Consider the following 26,102-nt stretch of genomic DNA (forward strand, 5'->3'; position numbering starts at 1 on the left):
CAACAGGTCAGAAAGTAACAAATGCTGGTGAGGTTGTGGAGAGATTAGAACTCTTGTGCACTGCTGGTGGGATTGTAAAATGGTACAACCATTGTGGCAAATGGTATGGCATTTCCTTAAAAAACTGAAAATAGAAGTACCATTTGACCCAGCAATTCCATTACTAAGAATATATTCTAAAGAGGTAAGAGACAGCGCACAAACAGACATATGTACACCTATGTTCATCGCAGCACAATTCACCATAGCAAAGAGATGGAAACAACCTAAATGCCCATCAACGGATAAGTGGATAATCAAATTATGGTACATGCACACAATGGAATACTATGCTACATTAAAGAACAATGAGAGATATGTGAATCATCTCACAACGTGTATGAACCTGGAGGACATTATGCTGAGTGAGATAAGTCAATTGCAGAAGGACAATACAAGCCCATTACTGTAAAACGACAGAGAAGGGTTTGCTTGGGAAAGGGAACTCACTTAGGTTACCGGGATGGGGAGGAAAGGGGAGGAATTAATTTTGGGCTAGTTGGGGCCTACACGCTGACATGGGTAGGGGGATGGATATACGGGAAGGCTTTATGACCACCATAATAACATTAGGAAATGGGAGGACATTGAATTGTGCACATAAGAGATAGACAACAGATGCTAATACCAACCAATGTGTCTACAATACTGCATTGCCATTAACACCAAACACTAGGCTATATAGATAAACACATAAACATCTGAGATGATCAGACGGGGGTCAGTGAACAGAGGTATACTCTAGATCAAGGATAGATTCAGCTGAAGCTAATTTTGCACAGACACCAGTGATACAAAATACCTGCAGTCCTTAAAGAAACAATAGAAGACAGACACAGAGTAATCCCTCACAGACAACCAGACACTATGGGAGAGAGATCCAGTAGATCTACTGCCTCAGGACCATAGTACTGGGGGACACCACTCAATTGGCACAACAAAATACATAAAAGCTTTGTTCCACATCCTACATTGGTGAGTAACGACTGGGGTCTTTAAAGTTTTCAAGTGGCGATCTAAGATGCAGCTAATGGTCTCCTAGTGTCAGAAATGAAGAACACATACACACAAAAAAAGGGCATTTAGAAGCAATCAGCCCAGGACACGATGGCTCTCAAGACCAGAAGAACTGGATGGTGCCCAGTTACCAATGCCAACCACTCAGGAAAGGATCAAATCTGGAGATCCTGGATAGAATGGGAGGGAAAACGTGGAATAAAATCCAAAAACTCAATAATGACCAGAATTACTGGTCAGATGAAATCTGATGAGACTCCCAACACTATGGTCCTGGAATACATTCTGCACCTGGAATAAAACGCACCCCCAGGAGCTGGCTCTCAGCCCAAGAGTTAACAAGATGTGCATGTAAACCACTCAACCCAGTATGATGCACCTACATAGTCTATGGTAATACATCCTTTAGAGCAATAGACCATTGGACACCAGAGGGCCAACATTCAAATTGAGGAAATGCAGGGCAAACAGGAGTGCATAAATATGAGGGGCACAGGGGGCGGGTTACAAGGTAGGGAGGGGAGGAGACTGGGTTAGGGTTGGACATGGCGAATGGGGAATGAAACTAAATGTACGCATTACATTGAATGTAAAACAAGCTCTTAAAATAAAAAATTAAAAAAAAAAAAATAGTAGACCAGAGAAGGAAACTAATGGCAGCTAGGGAGATCATTGAGCTATATAAACATTTAGCTTCCACTTACGTGTTGGAATTATCATTGAGGCAAAAGAAAGAACAACAATGAAAGGATAAAGAGCTGGCAAGGCAGGAAAGAAGGATAAATATAGGTGAGGTTCATTCAAATGTGAGTTTCCAATATTCTTCCTACATGAATGGACATGGGCAGTGCTTTATTCAGCACAGAGCCTTGAATTTATGTGCATTAATAACATATATTTGTTGAATAAATGGCGAAGACCTCCCTTGAAGTCCTGCTCCAATGACTCGCAGCCCTTAATATCTGAAGTTCTTCTTCCTGTCTCTCCTAAACCTGTCCTGCTGCAGTTTCAACCCTAATTTGCAGGGAAGAGGGTGGAGGGAGGGACCATATTTACACCTTTACTGCTCCAGCAGTCCTCAATTCCTTTAACACTTCCAGCTGCTATTTTCTAATTCTCTAAATCATAAAATTCTTGGCTTTGAGATATTTTAACCATCCATCTAGTTGGAATGTTCCCACAAATCCAGTCAAGATGTATGAAGATCTATTAACAGGCCAGAATGCTTTTCTCTGACTAATATGGACCAGTCCTGCTGCTGTACAAGGAAAGGAAGCTCAAGACCCTCCTACCGAAGAATCCTCTCGAATTCATCCCTGTCCCGTTGCACTTGAACAGCCAGGGAGTGCTGCTTGAACGCCACCTGTTCCAGCCGACTCTTCCTCAGCATGGCTTCTGTTTCCATTTTCTTCTGTGCATTTTCTTTTTCCTTTCTGCGCCATTCTCTGTCTGCAACCTCCTGGTTGCGCTTGGCCCGCAAGGCATCCTGGGAAAGTAGAGGGTGGGGAAGAAAGGGGCCAGTGAGGGTGCAAAGTACCAGGTGCACACCAGGTGTCCTTAGGAAGACACCTATTTGCAGGCTCTGGCAGTCTGCCTTGAGAGGCACCTTAATTTCTCTGGCGGCAAATTATCCTGAGAAAAAAATGTATAGAATCCTGTTACAGAACTTTCAGGTCAGATGATACCCTGAGGGGCACTTTGTCCTTCCACCCTACTCAGCCCAATTCTTTCCCCATTCCTCAAACACCTCCCAGCAGCCCTGCAATTGCTTCTAATTTTAAAAACTGCTAATGATGGAGATGCTACAGTTTCCTCTGATGACACATTTCAGTGGTTAAGGTTGAAAGTTCTTTATATAGCATCCAAAGATTTTTCTCTTGAACCTTGAGTGCATAATGCACTGCTCAATCCTTGCTGTCAGAGACAACAGGAGCAGGCCCACCCCATGACCCGTAGACTAGTGAAGTCTAGAAAACATGCATCCTCTCTTCTATACCTCCCCCTCCCTGGAGGCCATCATAGAGGTTGTCAAAGGAATAGTTAGGAGTGTGGGAGAGGAGAAGGAAGTTGAGACTAAATAGGTACCTGTTCTGCCTGGTAATCCTGGGCTTTTTCCTGCAGGGCCCTCAGGCGAGCAATCTCCTTCTCTTTCTCCCTCCGGATCCTCTCCTGCTCAGCCTCAAACTCTGCTTCTCGAGACTGCCAGGAAGAAAAGGCCTTGTTGCTAAAAGGATCTAAATGCCAAACTGCCATCAAGTCAGCTCTAACCCATGAGCCACCCCTCCTTCGGTTTCCAAGGCGATGTCACTATAGAAGTAGATTGCTTAATCTTCCCTCCAAGGAGTGGCTGGTAGGTTTGAATCGCCAGCCTTCTGGTTAGCAGTTAAATACCTTAGGCACTACATCACCAGAGCTCCTGCTCCCACTAACCCAGCCTTGGAAGGAGTCTCTGAGTAGTACAAATAGTTAAGTGCTCGACTACCAGCCGAAAAGTTAAAAGTTCACACCCACCCAGATGTGCCTGGGAAGATGGGCCTGGTGATCTGCTTCCAAAAGGGTACAGCCTTCACGATGGACACTGGGAAGAGGTAACTATTGGGAGGAAGTGAGAGAGGAGCTGTTGCACTGTGGTAAACTGTGGTCAATGTCATGAGACAAAGTGTATGTGAACTGCTGTATGGAAAGTGAATTTGCTCTGTAAATCTTCACTCAAATCACAATGTAAATAAATAAGTAAATAAAAATTTTAAAAAAAGGTACAACCTTCAAAACTCTTTGAGGAGGGGGAAAATAAAGCTCTATAGAACAGTTCAACTTGGCACACATGAAGTCGCTATGAGTGGGTATCAACTCAGAAGCAACTCCCTACCACCTCAGGCTTGCAGAGAGAAACAAAGTCCCTACCAAGATCTGTCCAATATCTCCCCTACCACTCTGTGGCTCCTTCTGAAATAGGGCAAGGTTGAACTTAGCAATACCTGAACAAGAAGCAATGAATGTTCCCAAAATGCTTTGTTTACAAAGTGCTTTCACAGGTATTAACTGAGAGGGCCCTCACAATATCTCATGAGATAGGTATTATAGATGAGGAAACTGGTGTTCAGAGGGTTAATCTCTTGCCCAGGATTGCATAGCTAGTAAACCACCAAACAGAATTTGAACACAGGTGTCCTGAGTCCAGATTTCATGCTCCTTTCACTATACCACAATTTCAAATTGCAAAGCCACTGGGCCAAGTTTCTAAAAGTAACAGTTGTGGCTTGCTGCCTGTCTTGTAAAGTGCAGTGGGTGGAGATTATCTCATTAGTCCCCGGGCAAAAGGCCAAACATGCTTTGGGCGATCCCATAGTGTTCAGCAGTTACCCAGGAAGTGAAGCATCAAAATTAACTTCCTTTACCCACTTCTCTCCACCCACCATCTGTCAGTTTGTTGTCCTGTGGTAGCTTGCCAGGGGCTATGATGCTAAAAGCTCTGCAAACAGTATTTCAAATACCAGTGGGGTCACCCAAGGTGGATAGGTTTAAGCAGAGCTTCCAAACTAAGACAGACTAAGAAAAAAGGTCTGGTGATCTACTTCTGAAAATTAACAAGTGAAAGCCCCATAGATCACAACAGAATATTGTCCAATATAGTGCTGAAAGCAGAACCTCCTAAGTTGGAAGTTACTCAAAATACCCATGGGCCACAACAACAGACTTGAGCACACCAATGACAGCGAAGATGATGCAGGATGACGTAATGTTTCATTCTCTTGTACATGGGGTCACTATGAGTCAAAGCTGACTCTATGACAATTAACAACAACCATTTCTCTAAAATAAAAGATACATTCCTGAAAACTTCTCGTTCTTCAGGTCATAAAACTAATGGGGCAGGTTGGGTAGAAATGAGATTTTCCCATAAAGAACATTCCTTAGCCCAGACTCTGTGCAACTCAGTGAGCTGTCTGATTGTGAGCTGTGCGCAGCTGTGTATCAAGCTGGTCCCTCTGTTCCACCTTGCCCTATATGACTGGGCAGGGAACTCTGGATGCTTCCACAACAAATCCCTGCCTGCACCTCTGAAAAGGAAGCCCTGCTTGCAAGAACAGAAACCACCATGAGGTTAGGGAAGGACCTGTGTTGCACTAGGATATATATAGTAGATGTGAGCATGCCCAATTCCTGATCCCTTTGCAGTCTTCAGCCTCTCCCAGCTCCACCTGCTCATGTCCTTCCCATGTATAAAGATAAGATGTTCCTCTTCTGCTCAGAAATCTATGGTGATTTCTCATCATGTCATGCTTCCAGCTCTACCCCAGGTTTAAGGCATCCCCAACAACTGCTCTCAGCTCTCTCCATCATCTCACCACCCTCTCTTCTTACTGTGTCTACCACAGACTCTCTGCCATAGTCAGCAAACCTGTTTACCAGCTCTGGTGGCATAGTGCCTAAGGCATTTGACTACTAACCAGAAAGTTGGCAGTTCAAACCCACCAGCCACTCCTGAGAAGGAAGATTAGGCAATTTACTTCCATAGCGATACCACCTTGGAAACCTAAGGAGGGGTCACTATGAGTCGGATCCGACTTGATGGCAGTGAGTATGGTCTTTTTTCATACATAATTAGCTTATTATCACCCCCTTCATCTAGTCAGGGAAATAGTTACTGAGTTCCATATTATATATATAGCATTATTCTAGGTACTTAACCTCTTTGAGCATAGTTTGATACTTGACATACATTGAAGCAGTCAATACATTTTAATCAATTAATGATGACTTCACATGGTTGTTGTAAGGATTAAATGAGATACCATACATAAAGCACTTAGCACAGAGACTATACACAGTCTAAATGCTCAAAAAATGGCAGTTGTAGCATCATTATTATGTACAAAACATCTATGTTCACAATCTTGATTTCTCATTCTATTGCCTACATAACCCTGCATCCAGTAAGAAAGCCAAAACCAAAGCCAATAAATCAACTTTTGGGGATTTATTTTCTACAGTTTGCATTTGGAATAAACAGATATATCAGTTATGCCTTTTCAAATTATACTCACACCCTCTCCTTGCCCTTCTCTAAGATCACTAATATAGAGGAGCACAAAGAAGTATGAAGTGGTTTCTGTCATCATGGGACTTGGAAGTTAGCAGGGGAGACAAGACAGACACATGAAGAGACACTTGTGACTTTCCCATCATCTTGGGTGCTTCTCCCTCTTTATATAAATCCACACTCACTCCATCTAAACTGTGCTTAAAACCTAAAGCCTTTTTATTTGCCCCATCCCCCACAGACTCTAATCATTTCACTACTCAATTCTGCCCCAGAATGATCCACACATCCATGAACTATATCCATCTGTGATTGTTTGTGGCTATTGCTCCACGGTGCATTTTTCCTACAGACCCTACAGTGTCAGATGGGAGGAGGACCTATTTTCTGAGTCTAGTACCCAATACAGGACACACCATATGGAAATTTTCACAATAAATTCACAGGGCATCTGACTGATGATCACTGAGAATATAATTATCCAGGTCATGAGGAATCCACAAAAACTTTACTTTCAGGAATACTTTTAATTTTCTTCCCTGCCTGTACATGACCCTCCTCTCAACTTCTAATCAAAGGTGTTAACATGGATAATAACATACTAATTTGGATGTCCTTTCTAGGCTACTCTCTGCTAATGAGCAAATGGACTGGCCACGATGAAGAGAAAAAGAGAGCAGGCTCGTGAACTAAGGGCCTGAATTTTAGAATGAGGAGATGACTGCCTTCCATTGGAGCTCCCTTACTTCTCAAGCCTGCCTCTCCCTGAGGCAGAGACACAGACATTCCATTCCATTCAGAAGCCCCTAAGCATCAGAAACCAGATCCCTACCATCTTCTTCTTGGTGAACTCCATCACCATCTGGTCTGCCAGTTTCTCCTGAGCCAATAGCTCTGCTTTCTGTCTCTGGTTTTCATCATTGATGCGCTTAATCTCCGCTTGCATCTTCAGTTTTTCCTGGTGCCTTTGTTCCATGTCCTGCCAGGAAAAAAAAAAAAAAAAAAACAGACTCAGAGTAGGAGATAAGAAACAAAGACATGCATATAGAGGAACAGAGAGACACCAATGGAGGCAGAGAGACATGTGCACTCCCCACATTCTGGCTTCCATTAGGACCTTTTATTAAAGCTGCTCTTTCAAAGGCCATCAAGGACCTCTTCTAACCAAATGGCTTCTTTCTAGTCTTCATCCAACTTGACTTCTTGTCAGAACCTGCCACTATTGACCTCTACATACTTTCGGGAAGTGGAAGCTCTTAAAATTCTACTGTGTCTCCCACATGTCATGCTAAATCCTGCCCCTGTGGCTTTGCTCATGCTGCCTTCCTTCTGCCTTAAATTCCCTTCTATTTAAACCCAAACTTTTTCCCATTCAATAGTGATGATTAAAATAATGAGTATTGCCCTAATTGACAACTTCCTATTCATTGGGCACTTTACACATACTATCCCTGACACCTAAATACATATAAAAATCCTGGAAGTTGGCTTTGTTATTCTTCTTGTACACATGAGGAAACTGAGGCCCAGAATTTAAGTGTTATCTCTTTTGTATGAGGAAGCTGAGGCCCAGGGATACACAAATAATAAGCTACCAAACCAAACCCACTGCCTTAGAGTCATATCCGACTCATAGCAACCCCTCCTTGGGTTTCCAAGGCAGTATCACTAAGGAAGTAGACTGCCAACCTTTCTTCCAAGTAGTGGCTGGTGGGTTTGAACCACCAGCCTTCTGGTTAGCAGTCAAATGCCTTAGGCACTACACCACCAGAGATCCTTAATAAGCTACAGAGTCAGAATTTTAAAACTTGGTCTATCTAACATAAAGTTCCAACCTCACCTGAAAAGTGATGACCCTAACTTTCAGAAATTGCTCCACTTCTGGGTTCCCTCTGCATTTAAGTCAGTATCACACCACTTGAGATTTGATTATACGCTGTCTTGCAGGTACCCACCTGGTTTGTACATGCTCACTCTATCTCCATTGAAGGACAGCAACCATGTGTCACACTTCCTTTCTCCCCCAACAGTGCGTAGCCCAGTGTGAGAAAATAGCAAATATTCAATAAGCTATTGCTAAATGAGGCAGGGAAGGGAGACCAAAGTCAGTAGCATGTGATAAAAAGTGGGGGGAAAGTCTTAAGAGAAAAACACAAAGACAGATGGAAATCAGAGTACCAGTGTAATCCTTAGCGAGAAGATCCTTCTTAAGCCCTTTGCCTTGATCAACTCTAAGCCTTCAAAAGCTCACAATCATCAGACCACTTCTGAGCCCAATCACACTCTCAAGTCACAATGCAGAGGGACAGTGAATCCTATATAGCTGACCTCCTTATCATCTCCATACCAAAAAAAAAAAAAAACTGCCGTCAAGTAGATTCCAACTCATATATCAAATTCCAACTCTTTGCTTCAAATTTTTCTATCCATCAACTCACCCCACTCACACATTGTTTCCAGCTGCCTCCATTTCTCCAAAGACTAAATCCCTGCCTGGCCTTCCAGCTCATCCTTACCCCCAGCTTTCCTCCATGATTCTTTAGCTAAGGCAACTCTGCTATATGTCTTCCTCTCAGGCAGGCTCTCTCAGCTTGGCACACTGCCTGGTTCAGGGCTCCTTCCTCCAGGAAGCCTTCTGAACTAGATGAATACAGCAACTATCTGCTTCTTCACTGGGTGGATTGCAGAGCTTACCTTCCTCCTTGTTGTTGTTGTTGTTGTTGTTATGTGCTGTCGAGTCAGACCTGACTCATAGCGACCCCCTCCTTGGGTTTCCGAGGCAGTATCCCAACCTTCCTTCCGAGGAGTGGCTGGTGGGTTTGAACCGCCAGCCTTCTGGTTAGCAGGCAAGTGCCTTAGGCACTATGCTACCAGAGCTCCCTCCTTCCTCCTTAGGAGAAGGCAAGAAGGCAGTCTGTGGGGCATGAGTGAAGCTAGGAACATTTCACTTCTCATCACACTTACATCTTTCAAGTCCACTTCTCCCCTTTTGCCACACCAACTCTCACATTCCTTTTTTTCCCTTCTCCCTTTCTTCCTTTCCTTTCTAAGTTCTACCTACCAGCTTTAGGCCTGCTGTTGGTACCTCAGGCACAATTTAGTCCTGCTGACCCTCAAAGCTTAAGAAGCTACTGACCTCTATGGCACATACACAATTTATTTACTTACTGCTTTGCTTATTTATTTACTTGCTGGTTTGCTGTTTTTTGTTGGTTCATTTCACTGTTCTAGAAACCAAAGGATTTTCCCTGGTTCTTATCTTTGAAGTCCTTCCAGGACAGCGCCAGATAAACTCCCTGTACTCTTCTTCATCTCACTAGGAAGGTGAGGAGAGGACAGAAAGCTGCCGTTGTACTACCTCAAATGGCAACACAGGTCTAAAGCTGCTGTGGCACAGGTTTCTACCTTAAAATTGCTTAATTTTTTGTATATGTCCTGGAGACACAGGGAGTGGTTACTGGACGGGCATCAAAAAGTCAATGACACAACCTGGATGTGATGGTGTTCACTCATTGAGATGTGGGGCTTGCTCCCGGGAGTCTCAGTGAGCCCCAGTTCCCACTCCCCACAATCCAACTAGATTTTCCAGTCTTCGTTTCTTACCCCCTTCCCTGCAGATTTGCCCCATCCCTCTCCCACCTGGTGCTTTCCTTCTCTCTCCTAAGCCAGGAGCCAGAGCAGCCTGCCCAGGTCTCCCTGTCTCCTTGCCCCTGCTGGTCCCCTCTCAAGAAGTTCAAAAGCTACGTGCCCTTTCTCCTTCCCTCACTACCCAGGTGATCTTCATCCCACTCCTCACACAGCTTCTTACATCACTGGTATGCTGTGAAGCCTTTATAATTACAAGTCTGCTCACCATGAGGCCCTTCACAGCCTCCCATCACTCATCACCATCAAATCCACTGGTTGGTGACAACTCAATCATCCATAAAATGGAGAAGGAGGAGAAAATGAAAGAATGCATGTCCCCCAAGGTAAATGGCACCATGAGGAAACAGACACACCCAAAATGTGGGACATATTTTAAGGCAATTAGCCTGAACATTTCAAAAAAGTCAATTCATTGAAATTAAATAAATTACATATATATGTATATATACACACACACACACACATACGTATATAAACACAAATACATATGTATATAAACTCTTCTAGAAAGTGTCAGATTACCCAATAAGCAAGGTAAATACAGGCTTACTTGTGCTTACTTACTAAAATGTAGTAAACAATTTCACATTTTTTCACCACATCAAAGATTCTGTTTCCAGGTATGGCTGGCCTCTGTCTCTCTGCCAACCCCACAGCACCTTCCTACAGAATGAAAGTCTCTTTTCATATTTACAGTCCCTGACAGGGATGGATTACCCAGGAAGCAAGGTAAATATGGGCTTTCTTATGCTTACTTACGAATGTGTAGTGAACAGTTTCACATGTTTTGCACCATTTCAGGTAAGCCTGTGTTTACCTTGCTTATTGGTTAATCCACTCCTGCTTCTAAATCAAAACAGAATAAAGAGACTTAACAATGCAATGTGTGAAATTTAATTGGATCTTGGTTTGGGAAAAAAAAAAAAAGGAAACAGCTAAAAATACATTTGGGGAAAAACTGGATAAATCCCAATGTGGACTGAATACTAAATACTGGGCAATCTACTTCCATAAAGATACTGCCTTGAAACCCAAGGAGGGGTCACTATGAGTCAAAATTGACTCGATGGCAGTGAGATTAATAAAACAATGGATTAGATTGAGTGTACGGGGGGTCAGTTAAGAATAGCATTATTGACCTGTAAGAGAACATCTTTGTTCTTAGGAGATGCAAGCTGAAATATTTAGTGGTAAACTGTCAAGATGTCTGCACTTACTTTCCAATAATTTCACAAGAACAACATATATATGTACATCTAGAAAGAGACAAGCAACCAAGAACATTTGTTAACAATTATGAAATCTAGGTGAAGCATTTACCGGTGTGGTAGTTTTTTCAACTTTTCTGCGTGTGTGAAAATTTTCAAAATAAAAAGGGGAGGGGGAAAAAATGTTCCACATGCCTGCTATGTCATACACTATACTGAAGGTTTTTGTATGTTGCAACAGACCAGATGAGGCTAATAGAATAGGTTTTTTTAAGTCGAAGTTTGGGCAAGTATATAATCATATCTTTTGCAATAATTATGCCTATTAATTGTATTTAGGCTAACAGGAAAAAAGGTTTGGCTTCTTGACACAATTAATGACAGAATGAGGTAACAGCAGGGAGGCTAGAACTAAGGCACCATTGTTCATGTACAGGGTATATACCATCCCTGGATAATAGAGAGAAGACTTTAAACATCTTTATGTTTATTTCCTTTGTGTGTCCATCTTCACTGATACGTTGGTCTTAGACCCCAAGTTCCTGGGAGGCAGGGAAAGAATCTATCCAAATCATAGCATGGCACCCCACACAAATTAATATTTAACATGGCAACAAAAAGTTGATGATGATGATGTTGGGAAATAAGTACGTTCCTGACAGAAAATCAGTCCATACCATGGAAACCCAAAAGCTTTGCCACCAGTGCTAGTGGAACTTGGCATTACCTGTCCAGCCCCCTGTTACCTTTAGATCCTCCTCTTGGAGCTGTTCCATATACTCCAGCATCTGCTCTTTCTCCTGCTCCCGCTGCTCAGCAAGCAGCGATCGCTCTTCCTGGTTCTTTTCCATCTGTTCCACAATGTGCCGTCTTCCTCTGGGAAGGAGCAGCCACAGTGTCTTAGAAGCCAAGAATGTCTGGCCCTCTGCTTCACCCTCCACCCACACAGTCACCCTAGATGGGATGCATCACAAGAAAAATTTGACAAATGCTCCTGAACAGTGATAAGCTTCATGCATCCAGACCGAAATCCTTCCCCATGGTGTCCTAGAGGGTTGGCTTTCTTTCATCTGAGCTCCTGGTTCTGGGGCTCACCCTTCCTGAAATTTCTTTTCTTCATTTGTTTTCCCAAAAGTGCACCCCACATTACTATACCTTCCCCTTCCATTATGTAACCAGTTACCATTGAGTTGATTACAATCATAGTGACCCCATATGTGTCAGAGTAGAACTGCTCCACAGGGTTTTTAACAGCTGTGATCACCAGGCCTTTCCTCTGAGGTGCCTCTCAGTGGATTTGACCCACCAAACTTTTGCTTAGTAGTTGAGTGCTTAACTATTTGTATCTCCCAGGGACTCCCTAGTATGAAAACCAAACCAAACTCACTGCTGTTGAATCGGATCCGACTCATAGCGACCCCCCTCTTTGGGTTTTTGAGGTGGTATCACTACGAAAGTAGATTGTCCAACCTTCCTTCCGGGGAGTGGCTGGTGGATTTGAACCTCCAGGCTTCTGGTTAGCAGTCAAATGCCTTAGGCACTATCCCACCAGAGCTTCCCCCCAGTATGTAAAGAGCACCTAAAATCCTACCACTTCCTAAGTCTTCCCAGCCACAGAAGCCCTGCTCACTTCACAAAGCTACAAAACCCAAGACTTCTAATTCCTCCAGTTTTTCTGCCATCACCATATTTATCTTTTCTTCCTACTTTACCTCCCATACCTAGTTTGGTAACTGTCTCATATCTGCTCTCACATTTTCAGACTGTCAGCTACTGGTGGGCAGGGATTGAGTCTGATGGAGTCTCTCCACCCAACACCTCATGCACTGCTCCAGCCAAACAATAAAAAGTGGGGGAGCCAGGTTCTAGAATCAGTGTTGACTGTTGATGTGTTACTGGAATGCCAATTAACTTGGAAGCATCCAGGGAAAATAAGACCCCAAGATCTATGAGTAAAGGCTGGAAGAATGGGAGAAGACATCGATTAGGATAGGAATCAAAGAGAGGAAGGGACAGATTCACATTCAGACAGAGCACTTGAATGGCCTCATGACTCTAGATGAAATAAACAGGAGTAATGACTACAGGTTACATGGAAGCAGGTTTGGGCTCAATATAAGGACCAGTTCAGATCGTTAAAACTGCCTAATGAGGCAGAGATTTTTCCATCATTGGAACTGATTATGTAGATGGATAAATGCTTAGCCATTGAATAAACTTGTGTTAAGAGCCTATTATAGTCTATCAGATACCTACCAGAAGTAGAGAGGTTAATAGGACAAGAGAACAGAATTCAGCTGGGAAAAGAGAAACACCATTCAATGAAGTACTAGGGCTATTTATAGAGGTAATTAATGTGTTTGTGGTTGCTGTTCTAAATTTTGGACACTATGAGTCTATAATTTACCTGTTCTGGGACTTATCTTTTTCTGCAAACTGAAGGGGACTAAATCTATTCATTCTAGCATTTATCAATCACCCACTATAGGCCAAACACTTTTAGGCACTGGAGCTAGAGGAATGAGTAAGACAGGGACCCTGTCTTCAATGAACCCACAACCTAGTGAGGGTCACAGAGCCACACATGTAAAAAGATGCTTGTGACAATGCAAGAAGTCTTGTGCCAGAGCATAAACACAGTGACAGGGCACAGAGGAAGGAGCACTGCCCTGCCTGGTGACATGAGGGAGATTTCAGGGGAAATGATAGCAATGCTACCCAATGAGAGAAGAGAAAGCATTTTCCAGGGAGAAAAAGAAAAAAAAAAAGACCTTCAAAGCAGAGGAAACAGCAAAAGCCATGAACTTGTAACAAGATTTGGCATGCTGTGGGGATAGAGAAAAGAGTGTGGTGCATGGCAGGAAGTGGTGAAAAATGAAGCTGAACTGGGGCCAGATTGGGAAGCATTTGTGATGACCTTGGAAATAATCTCTAAATGAAAGGTTAACCTTTAAACATTATAAACTTCTGTGATTCCATGAATCACTTTGTAAAGGATTTGAGATGATAATTGACAATGGTAATGGTCATTTCTCTCTCTTTCCTCTTTACTGGTCTATGTAGACCTAAAGATACAGGGATATGACTTAGAGAGGGAGATGCCAAAATTGTCTCTTTACCTGATTCTTTCCTCCCTCCTCTTATTGTCCAGTTCTTCCTGCCTTTGAATGGATTTCTGCCGCTCCACTTCCATCATCTGATCCAACCTCTTCTCCTCTGTTTCCAATTCTTTTTGGATCAGCTGCTTCTCTAGGATTTGAGCATCCCGGATGGCATGGCACTTGGCATTAAGGATGATCTGGGGAGTAGATATGAATTTGTGGCACAAGATCTGGGGACAAGGATAGGGAGGAGTGCAGTATGGAGGTGTGGAAGTTTGAAGGGGGAGAAATGGGAGCTATTGAGTGTGCTGCAGACCCACATGGCTGCTCAGGTCAAGAAAAGTAAGAGCATGCCTACATCAGCCTTTCCCCTTAATATAGTTCAATTTGAACATTGAGCTCCTATGAGGTGTTGGAGTCTGTACAAGGAGAAGTCCAGAATAGCATATCTCAGGGCACTGTGTCTTAATCTTTTGCAGGTCATGGATCAATGTGATGAAAGCTATGGGCATGGTCCCCAGTAAAGTTCATTTACATATATACACACAAAAATTTCCATACAATGTCTGAGGTTCAGGGTCCCTTGTAAGGATCCATGAACCTCAAGTTAAGACACCCTGTTCTGCTCCTCAGGAAAACTAAGACAGCTTGCAGAGCCCAGGCCACCCGAATGTTAAGCTAGAAGAGCCCAGCATGACACTTAAACTAAAACCAAACTCACAGTCATCGAGTCAATTCTGACTCATAGCAACCCCCACTGGGCTTCTGAGGCAGTAAATCTTTACGCAAGTAGATTGCCCCATCTTCCTTCCATGGAGCAGCTGGTGGGTTTCAACCACCAACATTCTGCTTAGCAGTCAAATGACAGTAAAACCAAAAACCCAAACTCAATGCGGTTGAGTCGACTGCGACTCATAGCGACCCCTCCTTGGGTTTCCCAGGCAGTATCTCTATGGAAGTAGATTGCCCAATCTTCCTTCTCAGGAGTGGCTGGTGGATTTGAACTGCCAGCCTTCTGGTTAGCAGTCAAATACCTTAGGCACTATGCCACCAGAGCTAGAGAGGATTTTAAAAAAGGGGGGGGGCATATGTAAGAAGTAAAATTTTGGAAAACAAAAGAAGGAACAGGTAGAGAAGCTTTACATGAGAGACAGAAATCAGAGATGAAGGATTGGGGAGTCAGCATTTTTCATTTGGTTGAGAAATGAACCACATACAAATGGGTTATAAAATAGAATTCAAATGAGCCTCTGGTTTTTGTGCTCTAAGCTAAAGGATGCACTTTGGGCACTTCATAAAGAATCCAGTTGCCTGAACTATATGTGGCCAGAATTAAATAAGCAAGATAAAAATAAAAGAAGTATCCTCATAGTTATTTATCAATCTGTAGTTTAAAAGGTTCTCCCACCTATTAGCTTATTTAAACCTGCTTAAGTAGCTTAACCAGGAGCTCTGGTGGCATAGTGGTTAAAGCATTTGGTTGCTAATCAAAAGGTTGGTGGTTTGAGCCCACCACCATTTCTGAAGGAGAAAGATGACACTGTGTCCATAAATATTTACATCCTTGGAAACCCTGTGGGGCAGTTCTACTCTGTCCTATAGTGTCCCTATGAGTTGGAATCTACTCGATGGCAGTGGGTTTGGATTTGGTTTTAATTTTACCATTCTTATTCACAAATGAAGAAGCTGAAGCTTAGGGAGGGCAAGTGACTTGCTCAAAGTCACACAGCTAGCAAGTGGCAAAGATGATCCTCCCTCTGATCATGGCTCTCACCCACCAGCCCCTCACCTATCACCCCTAAAGCATTTGACTGCTAACCAGAAGGCTGGCGGTTCAAACCCATCAGCCACTCCTGAGAAGGAAGACTGGGCAATCTACTTCCATAGTGATACTACCTCGGAAAACCAAGGAAGGGTCACTGTGAGTCAGATATGACTCGATGCCAATGAGATGAGTACCTATTTCTAGCTGGAACCAAGGCTGTCCAGTGTGAGAATAAAAGGAAGGTAGAAGTAGGGAGAGAACCGTGAATGGCAGTAAGTCCTCAGAGGGATGTAAGGAACATAAGTGCCCACCTTGCTCATGTCCTTGAGCTCCTCTTCTTGCTCCATCCGCAGGTTGTTGGCTCTCTGCAGGAGGTTCTGGGCCCTCTCCTTGGCCACCTCCTCCAGGTCACTGAGCTTTTTGTTGTTCTTACACACCATTTCCTTCTGTTTCATGATTTTCTTGCGTGTTGTCACTGCATCCTAAGGGAGACCAGTCTGGATGGATTGGGGATTACTCCCTTGTGCTCTGTGCCCTGGGCACTAGTCTGGCTACTTCTTTTTTTTTTTATTAGGATTTGGGTGAAGATTTACAGAGTAAATTCACTTTTCATACAGCAGTTCACATATACTTTGTCTCATGTCATTGAAGTCTGGCTACTTCTGATGACCCAATACAATTTCTGCCTCGTTCCATCAAAACCCAGAAGGTTCACAGTTTGCCTTCATTCTCACCACTGCCCCTGCCCCCCAGTTGCTTCCACATCTCAGATGTCTCTCTGGCCTCCATTCTGCAACATACATATTCACTGCCCATTTTGGGGTTCTCTAACTAGAAGCCCGGCCCCTCTCCAGAACATTCTTCTCTGCCTTCTATCTGGAAGAAGTACAGCCAGAATGCTCCTTAGAAGCAAAAATGGCCAGACTTCTTCTGACCTACTTTGGTCATGTTGTCAGACGGGACTATTCTTTGGAGAAGGATAACATGCTTGGTAAAGTGGAGGGTCAATAAAAAAGAGGAAGGCCTTCAATGAGATGGATTGACATAGTGGTTGCAACAATGGGCTCACGGTGTGGCAAGGATTGTGAGGCTGGCACAGGACTGAGCAGTGTTTTGTTCTATTGTACATAGGGTTGTTATGAGTTGGAGCCGACTCGACAGCACCTAACAACAACATCTGCAGGGACTAGGACTGAAAGAGTTTAGTTACCATGATGGCTTCCTTCTCCATCTTGAAGGCCTGCTCCTTGGCCTCAAGTTCTTCCCTGGTCAGGACATGGGATGCCCATTTGATCCGCTCAAACTCTTCGGGGCTGATGATAAGGGATTCCCCAGAGGGATCCACTGTGGGAACACTGACACAAGGAATGAACAAAGTTAGGGAGAGAAAGGCAAGTTCCTAGCACCATGTTTCAGGCTTCTCTTCCCCACCCCCATTAGTGCCAAACCTCTGGCTTGGACACAGCTGTGTCAGGAAAGACTGCCAACTACACTAGGGGTCCACTGGGGACAAAGGGTCTTAGATGAAGGTGAAGTAGTATCCCAAGTTAAAAAGAGACATTTTACATACTTTAAAGGTATAACATTTCAAAGAATGGGAATTCCAGGAACACTTAATTATGCTCATGAGGAACCTGTATATAGACCAAGAGGTAGTCATTCGAACAAAGCAAGGGGATACTGCATGGTTTAAATCAGAAAGGTGTGTGTCAGGGTTCCATGTTTTCACCATATTTATTTATAACTTGTTCATAATCTGTATACTGAGCAAACTATATGAGAAGCTGGACTACATGAAGAAGAATGTGGCATCAAGATCAGAGGAAGAATCATTAACAACCTGTGATATGCAGATGGCACAACCTTGCTTGCTGAAAGTGAAGATGACTTGAAGCACTTACAGATGAAGATCAAAGACTACAGCCTTCAGTAAGGATTACACCTCAGCATAAAGAAAACAAAAATCCTCACAACCAGACTAATAAGCAATATCATGATAAACAGAAAAAAGATTGAAGATGCCAAGGATTTTATTTTACTCGGATCCATAATCAATGCCCATAATCAAGAGCAGCAGTCAAGAAATAAAATGACGTGTTGCACTAGACAAACCTGTTGCAAAAGACTTCTTTAAAGTGTTAAAGAGCAAAGATGTTACTTTGAAGACTAAGATGAACCTGGCCCAACCCATGGTATTCTCAATTGTTTCATACACATGCTAAAGCTGGACAATGAATAAAGAAGACCGAAGAAGAGCTGATGCTTTTGAAGCATGGTGTTGGCAAAGAATACTGATTATACCATGGACTGCCAGAAGAACAAACAAATCTGGCTTGGATGAAGTGCAGCCAAAACACTCCTTATACTCAAAGAATGGTGAGATTTTGCCCCTTGTAGTTTGGTCATGTTGTCAGAAGGTACCATTGCCCAGAGAAGGATATCATGCTTGGTAAAATAGAGGGTCAGTGAAAAAGAGGAAGACCCTCAATGAGTTGGATGAACACAGTGGCTGCAACAATGGGCTCAAACATAGCAATGACTATGAGGATGGCACAGCACCAGCAGTGTTTCACTCTGTTGTACATAAGGTCATTATGAGCTGGAACTGACTTGACAGCACCTAACAACAACAAAGGTCCAGTTTATATATTACCTTCTCTGTGCAGCAGTCTGTGACAACCCTCCATATACAAATATGCCATAACCACCCTCCAAGTCTGATAAATAACCTCCTCCTCTGAGCTCCCATTGTCCTTTATTCTTACTGCCTGCATTATTGGCCAATCATGCAGTATGTTTCCTTGGCTAGATTACAAGCTCCTTCAGGGCACAGGCGCTGTCTTAATCACATGGTAGCCTAGTCTCTGGCACACTGTTTGGCACAGAATGAGAACCCAAAATAAAGCTGCTGACTTGAATTTTAAAAATAGATTATTTGTGGAGGATGACATAAAAAAATAAAAGGAAGGGGATGCTGGGCAAGGTTGAAATGGATGCCAATGAGAAACCTAAACATCCCTGTCCATCCAGCCCAGAAAGAAGTTTTGAACCCTAAATATTAATTAAAATCTCTGATCAACGCCAGTTGGAGACATGTCTGTAGACCTCTCCTTCTAGCTGGCCAACGCATTCAACAAACCAATAACTAATTATAATGATTACAAACAAAAGACATACATTAAAGATGGGGGAGGGAGTAGCTAGCTGATGGGAGGGGTGAAGTTAGGCTGCTTCTGGGTGAGGCGCTTTTTAACAGGTAGGTGACAATAAGACGCAGACAGTCTGAGGCAGGAAGTGAAATCTCATCTAATAAAACCAGTGGGGGGATTCCAGACGGCAGACAGAATGAGTGAGTGGACTTGGGGATTAGCAAGGTTTTGTGGTTACTGAGTGACTGGCCCAAAACAGCCTTGGATCTGAAATGACCGGGAATGATGTGAGTCAGAGACAGAAGCTCGTGATGCTTTCAGCAGCCCTGAGAAATGAGCAGCCACTTCACCTGACCCGTTCAGGACTAGACCACTCTAAGAAGGAACCTGTTCTCAGATCCTAGGGGTGGCTGCTAACTATATCTGACCGTATGATGCCAGGCTAACCAGACAATACTCAATCAGAAGCTGCAGTCAAGTCCAGTTCCCAGAGCTGTATCCCAGCTATGCCCTTCTGGCACATGACACAAGCAGCATTTTCTGGGAATCTAAGTTTCTAGCAGGTGGAGCTAACAGAGGAAGAACAGTTACAGAGAGTTCAGCATTAGTGCAAGAGCTAAATCCCTGAACAGACAACGCAGGCTCATTTCACACCGCTGAGCCAGGCCTACACCCAGGGGCAGGTTACTCAGTAAGCAAGGTAAGCACGGACTTATGTATGCGTACTTACTAATGGATAGTGAACAATTTCACATGAATTTCCCCACATCTTTGATATGCTGAAAAACTTGTGAAACTCTTCACTACAGTTTAGTATATGCTTTCCTTGTTTACTGGGTACTCAGGCCCTGTCAGGGATTTAAAATTTGAAAAGAGGTTTTGATTCTGTAGGAAGGTACTATGGGACTGCCAGAGAGACAGATGCCAGCCATACTGAGAAGTAGAATCTTTGATGCGGCAAAAAAAGAATAAGAAATTGTGCACTACAGATTAGTAAGTAAGCACAAGTAAGCCTTTGCTTGCCTTGCTTATTAGGTAATCCGACACCACCTACACTCCAGAGTAGGGGCCCTGAAGCAAGGGGCAGGCCCCGACAAGGAACAGTGCTAAACTAATCCCAAAAGGAATCCCAGGAGCCCTTGTGAATTTCCTCTTCTGGCCTCAGAGTCTGAGAAGAAGCCAGGGGGTTATTAGGCATCTGGTCAGTTCCCCTTTGCTTCAAATTCTTAATGCAACAGAAAGAAACTGACTTATCTGGATCATTTCCCTTTATCAAATGAACTAATGGGGGCTGAGCAGGAGATCTACTGAGCTCTCAGCCCCTGAGGTTCTACCAGTACCTAAATCTGCCACCCTCAAGTAGATTCCAACTCATGGTGACTTCATGTATGTCAGAGTACAACTGTGTTCCATAGGGTTTCCAATGGCTGATTTCTCAGAAGTAGATCACCAGGCTTTCTTCAAGGTGTCTTTGGGTGGACTTGCACCTCCAATCTTTGAGTTAGCAGCCAAGCACATAACATTTGCACCACCCAGGGACTCCTTAGCTCCCATGGCCAACCAAAAGAAAGGGAGGAGAAAGAAGCCGGGAATGAAAGGCAGTAGCAATAATATATACAAGAGGCAAGAAACAAGAAAGGTCAGGATGGAGAAGAAAGAATAAGAACCAAGGAAGAAAAAGGGGGAAATGAATGGGAAAGGACTGAGGATTGGATGGACAGAATAAAACCAAGCCACTTCCCCATCTCCCTGCAGAGATCCTCAGCAGAAAAGCAGCCTGAGCAAGGGCTTAGCCCTAGTACTCACATGAGTTCCCGGACCATGTCCCGAGTGATGAGCTGGATGGTCTCCGGCTTGTGGCCTTTGCCCGATGTAGTGAGAGCTCTCTGAATGGCATGCTTATCTCGGAGCAGCACAATGGGGCTGTTACTGGGGGTCTGTGACAGAGGCTACAGGATCAAAAAGAGCAGCTTAGAAGCTGATCACCCCGATTCCTCCTGGTCAGTTCTAACTTCAAGGCTGTTCTGAGATTTCCAGCCCCTCTAGGAAGCAGGGGAGGCTAGAACTCCCACCTCTACACCATAGGATGGTCAGGAGTAGCCAGGGCACTGAAAGAGCAGTATGGTGCTCTTTGTCTGCACATGGATGTATTCTGTGTTGACCAGCTCCTCTGAGACCAAGACTTCTCTATAAGTTGTGTAGGTAAATACATCTGAGGGGATAGGGAAGGGGTGGGTTGCTAGTATGTGTATAACTCCTAGTCTAAAATCGTTAGGAAGGAAAAGTAAATCTTTGGTATCTAGATTCTTCTCCTCCTTCCATCACTTATGAAAAAAGAAATCATTCTCTTGCTTAGACCCCACTGTGTGTTTAAAGCAATATATTTTGTTGTAGATTGATCCAACTTATGATGTTAAGAATTTTTAATCCTTTCTAATGATTAACCTCGAAGGCCCCACAGACTCCCCCCCAGAATAAATAAATAAATAAATTAAAAGCCATCTTGAGGGACTCTGAAATGTGGTAAATGGCCTGGTGGAGAAGTGTCCTTAAAATTTTGATGGTGAAGCAGTCAGTGAGTTAGAATTCAGCAAGGAAAGATTAGCTATATAATTTTTCAATTTTCTTCTTTAAGTGAAGGAGTTAGCTAACAAGAAAATGAAATTACTTATTTCAGGAAAACGTTAAACACAGGAGGGAATTTTATTTGTCACTGATGCTGTCAGTATGCTCCTGACTGGAGGCAGGGGCATGGCCTCAATGGAGAGCCCCTCCAGTCCCATGAAAAGAAATTCACTTTGCAAAGCTGGTTCCCCTGAGTGCTGCTGCCACCTGGTGCCTGGTCTCTGCTTCCGGGCAGACACAACATCCTAATGCCATAGGGCACTTCTGCCCCCTGTTGCCGATAGGGTGTCTTCCTAGACTGTCACCCAGCAATCAGATCAGCATTTTGCTGACTGCCCCTTTTTGCAAGCCAGCATGACTCATGAAGACCTTGGCCATTTCCAAGGCTATCTTTGCTTTGACTATAAAACTTCCATGAACCCAAAACAAAAATTGTCTGTGTGTAAAACTGCATTCCTTTAATTCTTTCCCTTATCAATTTGGAAAACTGCTGTGAAGAGGGAGTCTTCTAAATGGAGAAAGACACCCATCTTGAGACCTCTGGAAAGTGCTTTTCAGTTCATAGTAAGGATGGTACGGAGCAGGGGTAGACACCAAGTCTTCTGCCCCCAGCCGCACCCTGCTGCCAGAGGGGTCCTGGTCTCTACTGATATCTCTTTCTTTCTCCCTTCTCTTTTCCTTCTCTCTTAATCTCTCATTCTCTCGTTCTCTTTCCCCCCTGCCCTCTCCTCCTTCTCACCTTTGGAATTTATGTGTACCAAAAAGCAACTCTCTAGCTGGCCTTTTCTAAACTAAAGAAGTGCTGACTCCTTAATTTGGATGACACTTGCAAACAAATTCCCCCAAAGCTAAGTGATTATTATGCTGAGCAATTGGGAAAGGAAGATGATTTCTGTTTTACCCTAATGCTGTTCTTGGATGGAAGGGGAAATATGTTGCCCAGTTTCTGCAAGATTGGCCCAGGGGCCTTAAATGTTTCCATCAAGGCACTATCATTCAGGAACTATTGAGTCCCCTGCAGCTGAGGCTCTCTTTTGCCATTACAACAGATTTTAAATGCTGGGCAAGTATGAGGATTTCAGGGGGGAGGAAGCCAGGTGCCCCTGTTTACACAAGCTCCACTAGATCTACCTGTGACAGGGATGATTTGTCCAGTGCTAGCTTAGGAGCTCTGGTAGCATAGTGGCTAAAGCACTTGACTGCTAACCAGAGGGCTGGCGGTTCAAACCCACCAGCCACTCCTCGGAAGGAAGGTTGGGCAATCCTACTTCCGTAGTGATACTGCCTCGGAAACCCAAGGAGGGGTCGCTATGAGTCAGGGCCGACTCGATGGCACATAACAACAACAACAACAGCTTTGTCCTGAGCACTGTGACTTCCAGGTACCATCTACCTGGATCAGCTTGGTAAGAGTTACCTTGATACCTCCAAATAGGCTCTCATCCACCTCAGAGCTCACAGCTTTGGTCCGATAGCGAGTCCTACTTCTTGACCTATTGGAAGTGGAAGAAGCAGAGCTCGGGGCACCAGTTGTGCTCAACAGCTGGAGGAAGAGGCAGAAAGTTTTGAGTCATCAGTATGAGTGACATCTGACCCCTGGGCATAGTAAACATTTCTCCAGCCCATGCTGGGGAAGGTGGGTGGGGGTGTCAAAAAACTACTTAGGAAAAGCCCCTGGGTAAACAAGGAACTGTAAGGGACAAAGACTAACAGGTGGATGGATGACACCCTCATGGGCTCAGAGGGGTCTTTGGGTGGGAGCAAGACATACTCACTCTGTGAAAAGGAGCATATCTAGAGCTGAGGAAGGCCAAGTTGGTCATGTGATAGGAAGGAAGGATAAAGGATATGGGGATGGCAGGAGGAGATGAGCAACAGTTCCACCTCATTTCCTGCCCAGTCCCAGTTTCTCACAAAGATAACCTCTTGGGAAGCAATTTGGACACATCTACCCAGAAAGCTACAGTGTTCCTTCACCTCCAAACTTCTCCACCTGAACTCTAAGCCCCCTTCCCAAATAACACTCTCATTTGACCACCTTCCTGTCTCTACAATCTGATAAGGTTATGGTGGGGACCAGAGAGGATCTAAAGGATGAACAAGCACCTTGCCCACTGTTTGGCACATGGTTGGTGCCTAATAAACTTCAGTGGATGGATGTCGAATGATTACCAGCTATAATCAGGCAAACCAGTTAATGTCCACAACGTGGCTCTTTCACTCCCATGACCCCTTTAGTGCATATTACTCATTTTCTTAGCCATCCAGTATCTTCCTATGTTTGGGGAATTCCCTGTCTAATAAGTTGTAGCAAACAGGCTTGTCTCTGGCTATAGAAGCTGAAAACACAAGGTCTTTGCCTTTCTAGACTGGTCAAGGGAACTAGGCTTAGCCAGCCCTGAAGATGAATAGGGAACTAGTGATGCAAAAAGCAGGAACAAGGAAAACCTTTCTGGCAGTGTCAGCTTTACCCAGTATCTGAGACAATGCTGATAAGGGTACCAACAGCAGCACCCTAGCATCCAAAGCTGGCAGTGGTGGAAGTCCAACAGTACATCAGGCGTCTTTGCCAGCCCAATTCTAGGCCATGATTTTAGCCTTGGTTCTGGCTGCAGAGCCTCCCTTTGTTACTGCCTATTTTCCAAGCCTAGTTTTCCAGCCATGGTGTAAAGTCTGAACTCTCCCACATCCTCTTAACACATTCCTATCTACTTAAATTGGAGTCTGGCTCTGTGACATATAACCAAGAACCCTGACTAATACAGTGTCCATTCCCAAAAGTCAGTCCAGCTTCAGCTCAGCCCCATGAGTAGAAGTCTGTCTCCAGCAGGCAGTTTCTGCAAGGGCTAGTGGGAGACACCAGGCTTGATCTAAGACTGAGTCAAACCTCACTTTGGAGGCGCCCAGGTCTCCCACAGCTCTCTAAGTAGGGGTATCTTAGGGCAATGAGCTAAATATATTGCATTTTTCCGAGTCTGAAAATCAGCAGCTATGGAGGGGACAGGATGAACAGGGAAATGGATGCACTTGTGGTCATTAAACACTAAGAAATGTTTTAAAACATCTCTCTGTGGCCTGGCATTACTCCAACCAGACACCTCCAGCACCTGTCCCACCTGTATCAGGTTTTTCACACTAACTTGAGCAATTATTCTCCAGCTGGCTCTGTTGTATGTTATCAGTACTGCTCTGTATACCCTTTGCCTCCCTGCCTGGTACAGCCAGTGAAAGTGCCTTACAGAGGGAACCTCCCTTTACACCCTCAGTCAGCCCCAATGCAGCAGGACAAAAAAGCTTGGAATTATTAGAAGGTAAATATACCTCAGGGCTACTGCCCTGAGGATGCTTAAAAACAAGGTTATCATATGGTGCGTGGTGAGCAACTGCTCCCCTTCCCACTGAAAATAAAAGTAAGAGGAAATGAATAGAAACTGCAGAAGGTGGGGTTGAGGCTAAGCATTGGGAATAACTGAAGAGGTAGAAGACAATGGATCATGAAAAATGGTGTGAGTTCTGTATATAATTGAGGAAAAAGGCACAGTGCCTGGCACATAGGAGCTCAATATGTGTTTAATGAGGAAACAATGAATGAAACCAAGGAAGCCAAGCTCTCAAGGACTGCAGCCCAGATTGAAACGGAAGCCTTGCCCGGCTCCACAGGGCACTCTATCACTCCACATTTTCCCTATCACCAATATGGTCTGCACTGTGGAAAACAATGTATGGGGAAAGCCTTTGAAGTACAGATGGAAAATATTATTATTGTTTTGCACTTCTTTTCCTCCTTCATAGGGCCAACTATGGGTTTTCCCTTGGGCTTGGTGTCCATCAGACTGCAGGTTCCTCCAGGGCTAAGGCTGCATCTCCTCCTTCCTGAGCCCTTGATATCAAGGTCAAGAGGAAGTCACAACAAGAGATAACTGACTGCCTGAGCTGAGGAGTCAGTACAGAGGAAGGGAAGCAGATGACCACAGAAAAGTGGTCACTGAGCAGGGCAGAAGAAGTACTATGTCCAGGGTTGGGTGGCAGAGAAACGTTATTTGGGAAATGCTGACTCTGAAGCCACAAACCTTACTTACATCAGGGTTAGAATAACCAGTTTTTCCAAGAGTAACAAGAAAGATTAGGGCGGTCACTGTGCTACAAAAAAGAAGAAGGAAAAGAAGAAGAAGAACCACGAGGCAGAAATAGAAAGTTAGATCTCTCTGGGCCAGAGACAGTAGCGAAGAGGTTCTTTCAGGTGGTAAATGAATGGTTGTATTGCTTACATGACCAATAAATAGCTCCAAGAAGCTAAGCAGTGCCTAGAGAGAAGTGGGCCTAGTCCTACTTAAAGGGAAGGAAGAGAGACTAACAAACTAGCTTTTATAGCTGAGGAAGCAAAGGGGATTGGGGAAGATAGGGACTGAGGGCAAACAGAGATGCCAGCCCTGCTTCACTGTGTACATCTTGATGACCTGGCTGACTCCATCTCTCTTCCTAAACCATCCCACGCCAGGGGCACAA

At 44.1% G+C, this 26,102-nt stretch overlaps 1 protein-coding gene across 1 annotated transcript in view; it reads right to left on the reverse strand.

Annotated features, from left to right (window-relative positions):
• Positions 1-23,723, reverse strand: part of CFAP45 (cilia and flagella associated protein 45) — a 36,409-nt gene extending 12,686 nt beyond the window's left edge. Inside the window, exons 1-10 of the mRNA XM_042781891.1 lie at positions 23,703-23,723; positions 23,014-23,139; positions 20,778-20,920; positions 17,033-17,177; positions 16,134-16,304; positions 14,076-14,254; positions 11,703-11,832; positions 6,933-7,079; positions 3,142-3,255; positions 2,349-2,542 (exon numbers count right to left, since the gene is read on the reverse strand). Coding sequence (XP_042637825.1) covers positions 2,349-2,542; positions 3,142-3,255; positions 6,933-7,079; positions 11,703-11,832; positions 14,076-14,254; positions 16,134-16,304; positions 17,033-17,177; positions 20,778-20,920; positions 23,014-23,139; positions 23,703-23,723 — 1,370 coding nt within the window. The remainder of the gene's footprint in view (positions 1-2,348; positions 2,543-3,141; positions 3,256-6,932; positions 7,080-11,702; positions 11,833-14,075; positions 14,255-16,133; positions 16,305-17,032; positions 17,178-20,777; positions 20,921-23,013; positions 23,140-23,702) is intronic.
• Between the last annotated feature and the right edge of the window lie 2,379 nt (positions 23,724-26,102).

Source organism: Orycteropus afer, unplaced genomic scaffold (genome assembly GCF_000298275.1).
Source record: "Orycteropus afer afer isolate SDZICR_OR568_19922 unplaced genomic scaffold, OryAfe1.0 scaffold00193, whole genome shotgun sequence".
NCBI classification, from domain to species: domain Eukaryota; kingdom Metazoa; phylum Chordata; class Mammalia; order Tubulidentata; family Orycteropodidae; genus Orycteropus; species Orycteropus afer.